The following is a 12,164-nucleotide window of genomic DNA, read 5'->3' on the forward strand; positions in this document are numbered from 1 at the left end:
AAACAATGAAAAAATAGTAAAAATAATTTTAATTAAAATGTGTAGAGAAATATTAAAATCAAATACTCTACTGTCACCCAAGGTATTAGAAAGTCAGTGTGTGTGTGTAAATATGTAGACCTAAAATTTAAAATATTACTAGAAGAGGAAAGCCTTTATTGTTACTGGAGAGATTGCGCCTTCACTTTTTACAGGTCTAAAGACCTTCGGAAATCAGCAGTTATTGGTCAGTTTTGCCCCTGGAGCCCAGGGCAAGGCTATTTCTAAGCAAACCATTTCTAAGTGGATTGCACATTGTATTACTTTTTATTATTCCTTTCATGGCAAGGTTCCTCCTCAAGGAGTTAGGACCCACTCAACTAGTGCAGCTTCCTCTTCTGCAGCCTTTTTAAGGGGTGTCCCTACTAAAGATATTTTCGAGGCTGCCACATGGTCTTCTGTTCACACTTTCACAAAGCATTATTATTTGCCTTTGTTTTCAAGAGCCAGGGCAGGGTTTGCCACTGCTGTTCTGCAGGGCATCATCTCCAGTCCTTGATTCTGTTGGTTCATCCTCCCTTTTCTCTGGGCTTTGGTAATAAACCCATTGGTTAGGACTGCAACAGTGAATACACACTCTCTAACATCTACATTTATGGTAAGTGTACACAACTGTACTTTTCCCTCCCTCCATCCCTAATATAGCATCTTCCCCTAGGGGGACGTAAGCTTTCCACAGTGGCTTTTTGACACCAGGACCACTTTTCCTTATCTTCTTGTGCTTCTGACAAGTTAAGGCAAGTAAAACTGATGCAATGACATCGGCTGCCTTGCTTTATAGCACTGATGACCTGACGTCAGACTACAGGCTACTGCAGCCAATGCAAAAAAACATTGACTCTGGTATTCGGGCCAGCCAAGGGCTACCCCACAGTAGGTATAACCCACAGGTGATGACTGCAATAATAAATACACTCTAACATCTATATTTATGGTAAGTGTACACAACTGTACTTTCTCCACTCTGCCGGAACAAAACCACAAAGCCAGTTAGAGAGTGCCAAGTGGTTCCACTAGGTCTTGTTTTAGATTAATTAAGCAGCCTAAAATGTTTTGTGGTCCCTTAGAGGCTGTGTTTTTGGCCCTGAAGAGCATTTGTATGGACCTGTTCTTTTGAGATGCTCAGTAGAGGACTAGTGTCAGGAATGCTTTGGGGTATAGCTGCTGGGGACAAGGGGGGTGTAGTTATTGCCAAAACTGTCATCTAGCAGGTTGGCATTTTCCTCAGGTTCAGTGTGACTGGTATCGTCCACTATAAGTTCGGCACACAGCTGGGCATTCCCTTTTAAGTTTTGGACGTAGCTAAAGAATGCCTTATGGTTATCTTTAGCTAGGGATGCTAATTTAGTCTCATAACAAGCCCTAGAGGACTTTACAAGAAATCTGATTTGCTTGTTCAAGCTGTGGAAAGTTTTCTTCCTCTTTTGGTAAGTTCCCTCTTGTTCTTCGATATCAGTTTCTTTCTTTTGTTATATGACTTGCTTATAGATACAGTCTACCAGCACGGCTTGTTTTTTTCGTGACGACTTGGTTTTGTTTGTCAGGTACGTCCGAGTCAGTACATTTGTTTAAGTGGTACATAGGGCATTTGTGTAATTGTCTGCAATAGGAGTCTTTGTTGTCTTTGTTAGCAGGGGCTTTGAAACTTTGTGAACCATTGCTTAGTAGGCCGTACTCTGCTTCGGAGAAAATTTTCACTTTTTTTTTTTTTGCTCCTGTGGGGGTGTCAGGTCTGATCTTTACTTAAAACGAGACAGATTTTATGGTCTGACCTTACCAGGGTGGGCAGCACACAGGGGGCAGTGCACTGACACCCCCCCCTTGTTAGTGAGAAGTAGGTCTATGACATTTGAGATCCTTGTGGGTTTGCACACCTACTGTTCCAGGACATTTGAATTAACAAAGTCTAGGAACCTCATAGCGATTGTGTTGTTGCTCATGTAAGTTCTCCAGTCGATGGAAGGATAGTTGAAATCTCCCATGATCAAGGTGTTTGATTGTATACTGAGTGACTCTAGCAAGTCCAGGTAGGTGCTGTGCTTCTGGTTTATGGCGGGAGACCTGTAACTAGCGATGCTGTGTTAGTGCATTTTACCTGTAGTTGTTTGGCCCTGGAGTAGCTCAAGAGAGTTGTACTGTTTTACCAGTCTCAAAGTGTATTTGGATTTAATGAAGATGGATACACCTCCACCTTTGGATCTTTCATGCTCATCTTGGGGTCTGAATGTGTGAAAGGTGGCCTTGCACAACCGGGGTGCTGTCTGCGGCCTTAAACCAAGTCTCAGTGACTGAACAAATTCACCATCTTCCAAGGTGAAGGGTGCTCCAGGGTGCACAGTTTACTGTTTAGGCTCCCAGCATTAGACTGCATGACTTATAGTTTGTCTCTAGTGGATTTCTTTATTTCAGAAGTTTTGTTGCTTTGACATTGCTTAAAAAGGCACTATGGGGGAGGACAGCATCTTTGCCAGTATCTGAAAGACTTGAGGAGACAGATGGCCATCTCTGGTAAAGCCGCATGGTCTTTTGACCATGTCTTCCCAGGCTGACAGGTACTGGATCCCCCTGAAGTGACACCAGAAGCTAAGCCAGTTATTGAAATCAATCATTTTTTGTCTGTATTGTGGCATCATCCTTGGTGAAGGTAGAATGCTGCTTAGGGCTACGGGGGGACAGTCTGAGAGTTCAGTCATGTCTCTTTATATTGTGCAGTGAGGTACGCCCCAAGTCATTCACTCCAACTTGTATTATGAGAGAGTCATAACAGTAATTGTTCTTGAGTGCATACATGATTTGACAAATCCTGGCACCTGACAGGCATCTAACCATGACCTTCTCCTTTGTTAGTCTGGTGAGGGGAACTTCTGTGTGTCTCACTGTAGACTTGGCCTATGACCAGGACATTAGGTTTTGAGGTGTTTTGCCTTAGGGGTGTAATTGAGACATGGTGTTATGTGTAGTGGTGTATTCTATTTGTGTACCGGTGTGTGTGGGTTGTTTGCACTTAGGAGGTCTCTGGTCTTTTGCAGGATCTTAGTGAGTACCTACGTGTATGTGGGTTTGTGTCTCTTGCCCTTATCTTGTGTGAGAAGAGAAGTGTGTGTGTGCTGACAACCTGTTTGATGTATTGTTTATTGTTACGTGAGAGGACTGATTCTAGTTTCATGGTATAGTTACATCTCTCACATGTATTGTATTTGTTTGCTTTAGGAGCAAGTGGTTGTCAGTATACATGAGGCAATTGCTACATTGCCTCTGGATGCCTATGTCAGGCTGGCTGGAGAAAGGTTGGGAAACTGACTGTCCATAGTAGCAGGTAATCCTTAAGTACTAATTTGTGAGAGGGCAAGGTAGATCAGCTTTTGCTCTGGGATTAACAAGGAGATTTGTTCTATAGAGGATCAGGAATGAAAAGCGTGACAATGCTGCTCACTTGCTCAGCTGTGTTGCCTACAATGCAGAAGTGTGCAGCTGTGTTGTCCACAAAGCAGCACAGAAGGTTTGGAGGGTTTCACTGACGTATCTAGGGAAAAAGTGTTTCTGTACATTTGCATTTATACAGGGCAATGCTAACCACTGTTGTGCAGCTATACACAAACGCAAGGCTTGTATACAGGCAACATTAAGTAAGCAGTTTTAAACTAGTCTGCCAATAGGAAATAACACATTATCCTTCCTCCAGCAATCCCTCGCTCAGATGATGCTATATCTACACTCTTCTGCCATAAGGGTACAGGGGAGCCCTTCTTAATGTAAGATAGCTGGATTTGAGTTTGTGTATGAAACAGCAAGTCTGGATCTAGTCTATGCTATCTAAGCAATATGTCAGTGCAAAACAAGTGCAGGTAATGAAGCTGGCACAATCAGTAAACACAGTCAAAAAGGCCGAAAGTAAAATGCAGTTGAAAAGTACAGATAAAGCTCAAAATAAACTGAATTTCTTGTTCTTAGCTTTGGATAAAACTTAAGGACCCACTGTCTCTCAGTAAAGGCACCAGCCACATCCATTGCTAACTACATGTTCCTTTCCATGTCCCTCTCTGAGCATGCTCATTACCCAAGTTCAAAAAAGCTCTCCATTAAGCTAGATGTTATGGAGATTTTTAACTATACTTCCATAAATTGGCAGTTCAACACAACTGGCAACAGACATGTCTAGCAGTGTCACAAGTTTGTTCATACTAATTCCTTAGAACATACTAATTCCTTAGAACAAATTTTCCCCATCCCACCAGGAGAAGCAACTTATATGACCTTGTCTTTGCCAGCCACTCTCCTTCCAGTTCAATTTCATGTGTCACTAACTACCTCCCTAGTTAAATCAGACCACCTAGCTGTAACTTTCACATTTTATACATGCCTTTTTAGCTGTAAAAATCCCACTGTGTTTTGGGATTTCTACTAAAACAATTGTACAACTTACCTGTATTCTGGACAAAAATATTTTGTGATATTCCTCCAAACATCCCACTTTCTAATTCTACTGATGATGCATTCTCCTCAGAATTCTATTTTCTCTCATTTCTTGTCTTTTTCATTTAGACTTCACTCACTGCACCATTATGATACATTTGTTGGCTGTTTTGCATACCCTGTCATGGTGGAAAACAGAACCATTGCTTAGCTTAGATTGGTGACGTTATTTCTGAAGATAATTCTTTATTTGCAGCCTCTGGTGAAGAATCTTAACCTTTCTGGAATATTTGCTTCATGATCCACATGTAGTTACATTCTTTGTTTCAAACTAGCTGACTCTTGAGGGTGTTTTCTTTGTGAACATCCCCTCTTCCTTCTGGCCTCTCCAACTATAGAGCCTTATACCTTCATAAATGAGGAGCAAACATCTCTCTGCATGAGTCCTTATTTTTATCCAAAGAATTTTTTTTCAGTATCTTTCAACCAGTCTGTTCATCTCCTGTGTTTATTTCTGAGTAGGAATATATCCTGAATGCTAACTTAGTTATGGTTTTACCTGTTTTTTCTTTTATTACTTCATGACATCCATCCATTTGCAAACATTTTCTAAACACACACACACACACACACACACACACACACACACACACACACACACACTCACCAACATATAAAAGCACATTCATACAAACTTATGTGAATGTTTTTCCACACACAACTGTTTTAACTTCGGGGATCATCACTGCCACTGTAGGAGGAGCATGGTATTTCTGTCTGGTGTGAAGTAACCTTACAGCATTCATTTACATAGTTTCGAGAATTTTATTCTCATACATACAACTGCCCGTCAGAGAGTCTTACATCCATTCAATTGGTTTACATGCACTGGCAGATTGACCAGCTATTCATTTTCTTTGCTGATTCAAGGGAGGGTGCACAATTTAGCAAAAATAATCTGTCCAGCTGGATTGCCAGCTGTACAATGTTTTTACATGATAAAAGGATAATACTTCATTCATCATTGTAGTGATGACATTCAGTCAGGAGGTGGCTGCATCTGCTGTATATTTCAAGAATTTGTCCACAGTGGACATTTCTTTTGCGGACACATGATCACCTGCAGTTGTGAATTATTTGAGAATTATGTTTTAGTCTGCCCTGAAGTTCCCAATTTGTTTCAACACTATTTACTGTTCAGGATCGTCTTAGGGCAGTGGTTGGGATTGCATCTTAAGTGTTCCATCCATTAGAGTAGCCATTAGTGTAAAATATAGTAGATCTTTGAGATGGACTTCTGCAGTGGCTGCATGATTTAGTCCTTTTGCTGTCCACCCAGTTCATTTGATACTCATGCTGCTAATGTGTGGCAGCCATAAGTAACTTTCTACATTTGTAATGCTGTGGTCTTCCTCACTAGTGTGTCTTCTTTGAGAGGTGATCCCGTATAGTAGTGGTGGTTTTGAGCTGTGGATCATAGGGCAGACATGCCTAATAACCCTAATGTTGTATCTCCACTGGTTGGCAAAGGAGAAATGTATGCCTTGAGCATGGCATCTCAAGGTTTTAAGAACAGCATGCGTACACAAAAGATGATGCCCTTCTAACTGCTATCTAACTGAAGACAGCGGTCATAAACCACTCATAAGGCAAGTATTACTTAATTGCTTTTCATGTATTACATTAGCTTTAAACCAGCTCATCACTGTCCATAACTCCCTTCAGAAAGCTTTGGACGTCTGTCTTTTTGGGAAGAAATTGTTTGTTAGAGCTCTACCTTTCCACAACCTGCTTATGCATAGCGTTCAGTAGTGTATTACATTTGTGTGACTCCAAGGAATACACATTGAAGAAACTTTTATTTTTGTATTTATTTAGTATATTTGTTAATGTCCAACTGGGCCAGGAGCCTGTTTTTAGAGGGGGCCGGGGAGAAAAATTTCAAAAACAGTAACAATACTAACAACAGTAATTATATACAAATAACCATGTACACACACACACACACACACACACACACACACACACACACACACACACACATTGAAGAATAGAATAATAATAGAGAAGAAATGAGTATAACAGAGACACCAAGTTTGCATTTACATATACAGTTATGAGCAGAGTACCTATGAACCCATGTCCAACAGAGCAGCAGAATGAAGTTGTTTTTGCTTTGCTTGTTTTTGTAATGTTCTAAAAGGTAGTTGCCAGGCCATTATCATGCATTTACTGTTCACTGGTCTGATGTTTTGAATGGGCAGTTTACCAGCAGGACATCTGACTGCTAGACAAAAGCAATAGTATCTCACACAAAGCACGTTTCGCCACAAAGCATGTTTTTTAATTCTTTCGAGAAATTTCAACAAAAATAACATTTTTATTTAATGTGTTTTCAGGAGTAATGCACAGATCAACAATATCAGCTGCAGAGCAGAAAACTATATGGTTGTTCATGTTTCTAGTATAGATAAGTAAAATGGTACAGATATTCTGGATATGCGTTTAGAACAGCAACTGTATAATATTTCAACACATAGGAGCATTGTTATTGTATAGCAGAGTTAAGTGGTTTAAAATTTCACGTGGGGAAATGACGACAGACCAAGACAACATAACTATGTTTGTATTGGTAGATGTTTACAAAATGTGTTGTATTGTAGAACAGTATTGTTTGTTGGGGTTGAGGTGTCAAAGAACTGAAGTAGAGACCCTGTAGATCTGTTGGGACATGTAACCCATTCTGTTAGTTTGGGCTGCAGTTTTTGAACTTGTAAAATATAGTTTTATGAAACTGAAAGAGTTAACTGAGTAACTTTGCTATATGAATCATGCCAGCAATTCGTACTACAGTTCATGCTAAGATAGTTAAAAAAAATGTTTCACTTGTTAATTAACAAGTGATGTGTTGAAGTTGCTGGTGTCTGGTTTAAAAACTTGCACCTTTTCAAATGTTTACTTTTTTTTTTTTTTTTTAATATTATAGGGCAGAATTGTTCGAGGATCGTACAAATTTCACGCAATTATTACTACTTTTGAAATGATTCTTGCTGGTTGTCCTGAGCTGAGTACAATTGAGTGGCGTTGTGTTATTATTGATGAAGCACACCGACTGAAGAACAAGAATTGCAAGCTGCTGGAGGGTCTCAAAGTGATGAACATGGTACATTGTTGAAATTGTTTTCTTGGGGCATTACTAAGTTAGACATCAGAAATCCTTTGGACTGGACCCAGAAATGTGTTTGACAGTATAGTTTTAAACCCTTTTAGGAATGTGATGGCTACTTAAACTACATATTTTTTTTTGGGGGGGGGGGGGGTTGATGCACCATTTTTTTCTGATTTGTACTGCACAGCAGATTTGATGTGCTTAGCTTATTCAGCATTACAGAAGTCACACATGCTTACTGTGATGTTCATCGTGCATACAGCTGCAGTCATAACAGATGGGTTATCCTGCTGTCAGGCGGGTCCTCGGTAGGCCGAATTCCAAAGTCCAGGTCCGGCGTCGGATGTCGTCGCTTCTTCCCTGACGTCAGTGCGGCAGGGGTATAAAAGAACCAGCCGACGCCATTTTCTTCAGTCTTTCTTGCCGCGCGGTGCCCGAAGCAGAAGCAGTTCGCAAGTGCCAGTCGGCCAGCTCCTGAGATTACGAATATTTTTCAACCGAAGTCTTCTTGAAAGCTAAGTACCCCATTGGGGAAACTTTTCTTGCCTCAGACCAATGTCAGACAAAGTTAATAATTGCATTTCATGTGGGAAGCAAATACCGCATAAGGATTTCCATTCCCTGTGCATTCCTTGCTTAGGCCCAGACCACGTCGTCTCGGCCTGTCGTTTTTGTGCTACTTTCAACAAACGCACTATTAAGCGTCGGGCGGAGTTCGCCCAACACTATTTTGGCAAAAGGTTTAATTACATTATGTCGTCGGATACTCCGACTCCAGTTTTGAGTAAAAGACGCAAAGATAAGGACCGACATACGAGGTCCGCGACTTCTACCAACACCACGCTAAAGCCGACTACAGGTGCTCCGGTTCTCAGCGAGGTGCCTACGCAGCCCCTGACTACCGATGACACTTCCTTAGCGGTGTTTTCTGTGCCCGAGGTCACAGGCTCCTCGGCCCACACCTCGATTACAGATACCGACGCCACTCTTGGCGGGGAAACTCAGAGTTTAGACAGGCCTGCCACCTCTCAAGGTGTCTTCAGGCCTCCTTCTTCTTTTTCCATTAAGGCTTTCACTAAATCTAAAGCAGCCATGCATACTAAAAGACAAGCTCCACAGGGCCCCATGCCTAAAAAACAGATGCTCAAAATGGCTGAGGATTTGATTACTCTTATCAGGGGTTCTCAACCCCCCTCGGACAAAAGGCCCAGAGTGGAGGAAGAATACCCATCCTCGGACCAGGCCTCCATTACTTCAGAACATTCTGAAGACCAGGAACATTCATACTCCCCTTTTGAAGATTCTGATGCAGAGGAGTCCATTCCCTCTGTCTCCCCCCCTGAGGACTATTCTTTTGGGGAAACCTTGCATACCTTGAGGGAACACTTCCACTGGGAAGGCCAAGATTACTCAGACTCCAAGAAAAGGCTCGGGGATTTCCTCTTGCTCCCTCAGCACAGGCCTCTGGCTATCCCTCCTGTCTTAGACATACTAGATGATGTGTATTCAGAGACCAGCCTTAACCCAGATTCTTTACCTCCAGCTCCAGTCAAGCCTGATCGGTATTACCGGGTTCCTGATTCACACCAATACCTATACAAAAGCCATGCGGCTGACCCAGAAACTATTTCACAGGGTCCCAAGGGAATTTAGGCCTCCACTGCCAAAAATCCATTACCTTCAGAGAGAGATTCCAGAGCTTTAGAAAGGTGGGGGGAAAAGGTATACACCTCGGCCATTTTAACCATGAGGGCATTAAACTGTCAGTTCCATATGTTAAAGTATCAACAGTTTTTGTTATCTCAGTTGAAAAGCAAAATGTCGCAACCTGAACAACCAGACTTGAAGGAGTTGCATGATTTGTTGCATAGTGCAGAACAAGTGGGTAAACATACCTTGCAATGTGGTTTTGATGCTTTAGAGGCCTCATGTAGAGCTGCTGTTACAGGATCAGTCATACGTAGACATGCTTGGCTCAAAGAGCAAACCTTACCAGATCATGTCAAAGCTAAATTACTAGATGCACCTCTTCAAAAAGATGTATTGTTTGGTGCTAAAGCTGAGAATGTATTAAAGAAAATGGAGGAAAAGGCAAAATCAATGCAAACAGTGAAAGATTTCCTACAGGTACAACCTCCACGTTTCAGTAGAAATTGGCCTTCAAAAAATTGGTCCTTTCCAGCCACGGACAGACCTCAAAGAGGTAGATACAGGCGCCCGAGGGGTAGACGGCAATCTCAAGGATCATTTAGAGGCAGACAATGGCAAGCACCTAGACCAAGAGGTGGAGAGGATAGATCACAGCCATTCAGAAAGCAGAACCAATGACTTTCCCCTTTGCATGCCAAGCAAAGCTCTAATGGCAGCACCTTTAGGCAGAAAACTGGCATTATTTTCGAAAAATTGGCATATTGTCACAAAAGACAAATGGATCCTGGACATTATAGACAGAGGCTACAGATTCCACTTTCACACCCTTCCAAAAATGAGAGGCATGCCAAACCTGCCACGCAATCAAAGGGCAGAGGCACAAAAACAAATTTCAGCTCTCATGGACATGAAAGCTATTCAAGAGGTACCTGCACAAGAACAGGGTCAAGGTTTTTATTCCAGACTATTCCTGGTACCAAGGAAGGACAAAGATTGGAGACCGATTTTGGACCTATCCATCCTAAACACATAATGTTAAGTTGTCAATCTCGCCTTCATTCTTGCTGGATGGGTTCGGAGCCGATCCTCGGCTCCGACTCGGCACTTGCTTAGCTTGAGAACTCCTTTTACCAGCTCGAGGCAACCCTATATCCCATGATGCAAGGCGGGACTACCTCAGATCTCGTTTGCCGCTTTGCGAAGAGGTCTCCTTTTTTGCCAGCTGAGGTAAGTTTGAGTTTTTCAAACAGCTTAAGTCAGGGTTTATCTTCCCCTTTTCATATTTTTTAGTGTGTAGTGTCCATACTATCACCCTATTCCCCTTATAGTTAAAAAATTTTTACTTTATAAAAAAAAGTTTAAAAATTTCAGTTAGGCCTAGGCCTCCCTTATTAATCCCTATCTGTGTGTCTGTGTTTGTGGGATTAATTTGTGTGACTGTTTTGGGGTGTGTGTGTGAGTATTTTTGTTACTCTTTTTCTTAGACTATGTCTAAGGAGGTAAAGGTCTCGGGCTTCAAGAAGTGTGACTCGTGCTGTCAGAAAATGTCTCTGACAGACGGTCACACTTCTTGTGTTTACTGCCTGGGGCCTTTACACCTGCAGGACTCCTGTGCTTTGTGTCACTCTTTTAGCCAGCGAGTCCTGCAGGAAAGGAGGAATAAGTTAATCCTCCATGGCTTGCTAAAGCCGGAAGGTTCACCCACTAAACCTGGGTCCAGTAAGCCTTCCAAGCCATCTAAGGGTCAGGCTACAGCTTCCAAGCCTTCCCCGGTGGCTCCGACTCCTTCGGAGTTGAGATCGGCTCCGGCCGGAGCCGATCTTTCTTCTTCTCAGCTAGGGTCGGTTCCGACACCCAATCTGCTGTTGCCTTGTCGGCTCCGGCTGGAGCCGACACAGTATCCAGTATCGGAGCCGAGAAGCCTTCGGCTCCGTCTGGAACCCATAGGACGTCGGCTCCGATGACTTCATCCAAGAAGAGATCTCGGTCCCCGTCTTTGGAATTATCCACTCGGCTCCGGGGTCTCCTCTTTTGTCGGAGCGGAGTCATCGGAGCCGATCTTCGAGATCTTCCAGGCTGTCTGACCACGATTTAGAGAGGGTGGTAAGCAGGCTGTTAAAGTCGCAGGCACTGGCCCAAATGCTCCATAGCCTGTCTCAGCAGACTTCGGCTATTGCTTCACCCCTTGAACTTCCTCCTCCGACTTCCCACCAGAGCTCGGAGCCGGAGCTTCTCGGGACAGCGACTGTGTCGGCGCCGGAACCAATACATCCCTTTTCGGCTCCGTCATCTTCGGCTCCGATCTCCTCCTTGAGACCTTCCTTGGAGGGATCCGGTCGTCGAGTTTCCCTTGTCAGCTCCGAGGGGGCTAGTGGCATCGGACCCTTGTCCGACCCGCCTCCCTCTCGGGGTTTCGGCTTTGGTAAGCTCGGCACCGACATCGGCCTCGGAGCCTTCCCTCTCAGTGGAGCCGGGAATTCCTATTTCCTCGGAACGGGAATATTCCGGTCTCCCAGGGAGGGGAGCCTTTGAGGTGATGAGGAGTGTCCTGGCACCTGAGCCAGGTCAACGGTCCATCCCTCTAGCTCCTCCGTCTTCGGTGCCTGTAGACGCCTCTTGCCAGCCTCTTGCTCTCAGGCCCAGGGATCCATCGCCCCAGGTTTCCCCATTGGGAATATCTTCCTCTTCCGAAGTTTCTCCTGATCCTGCAGGGGAACCCCCTCGGAAGAGGACGTGTAAGAGGAAACACACAGACTCCCCTGAGTCTACTACATCTGATACCGACTTAGATGAGTCGGAGGGTTCCCCACGATCCCCCTCTGAGGATGTCTCCTTTTCAGACATCCTTGAGCTCTTCAAACAGAGGGGGAATTGGCCCTCCATTGACCCCTCC

General features: G+C 43.5%; 1 protein-coding gene across 1 annotated transcript in view; it reads left to right on the plus strand.

The window, feature by feature from the left end:
• CHD9 (chromodomain helicase DNA binding protein 9) overlaps positions 1-12,164 on the plus strand; it is a 2,842,495-nt gene that overhangs the window by 1,466,487 nt on the left and 1,363,844 nt on the right. The window contains exon 13 of the mRNA XM_044082017.1: positions 7,439-7,615. Coding sequence (XP_043937952.1) covers positions 7,439-7,615 — 177 coding nt within the window. The remainder of the gene's footprint in view (positions 1-7,438; positions 7,616-12,164) is intronic.

Source organism: Protopterus annectens, chromosome 8.part1, assembly GCF_019279795.1.
Source record: "Protopterus annectens isolate FY-2018-M chromosome 8.part1, PAN1.0, whole genome shotgun sequence".
Taxonomy (NCBI): Eukaryota; Metazoa; Chordata; order Ceratodontiformes; family Protopteridae; genus Protopterus; species Protopterus annectens.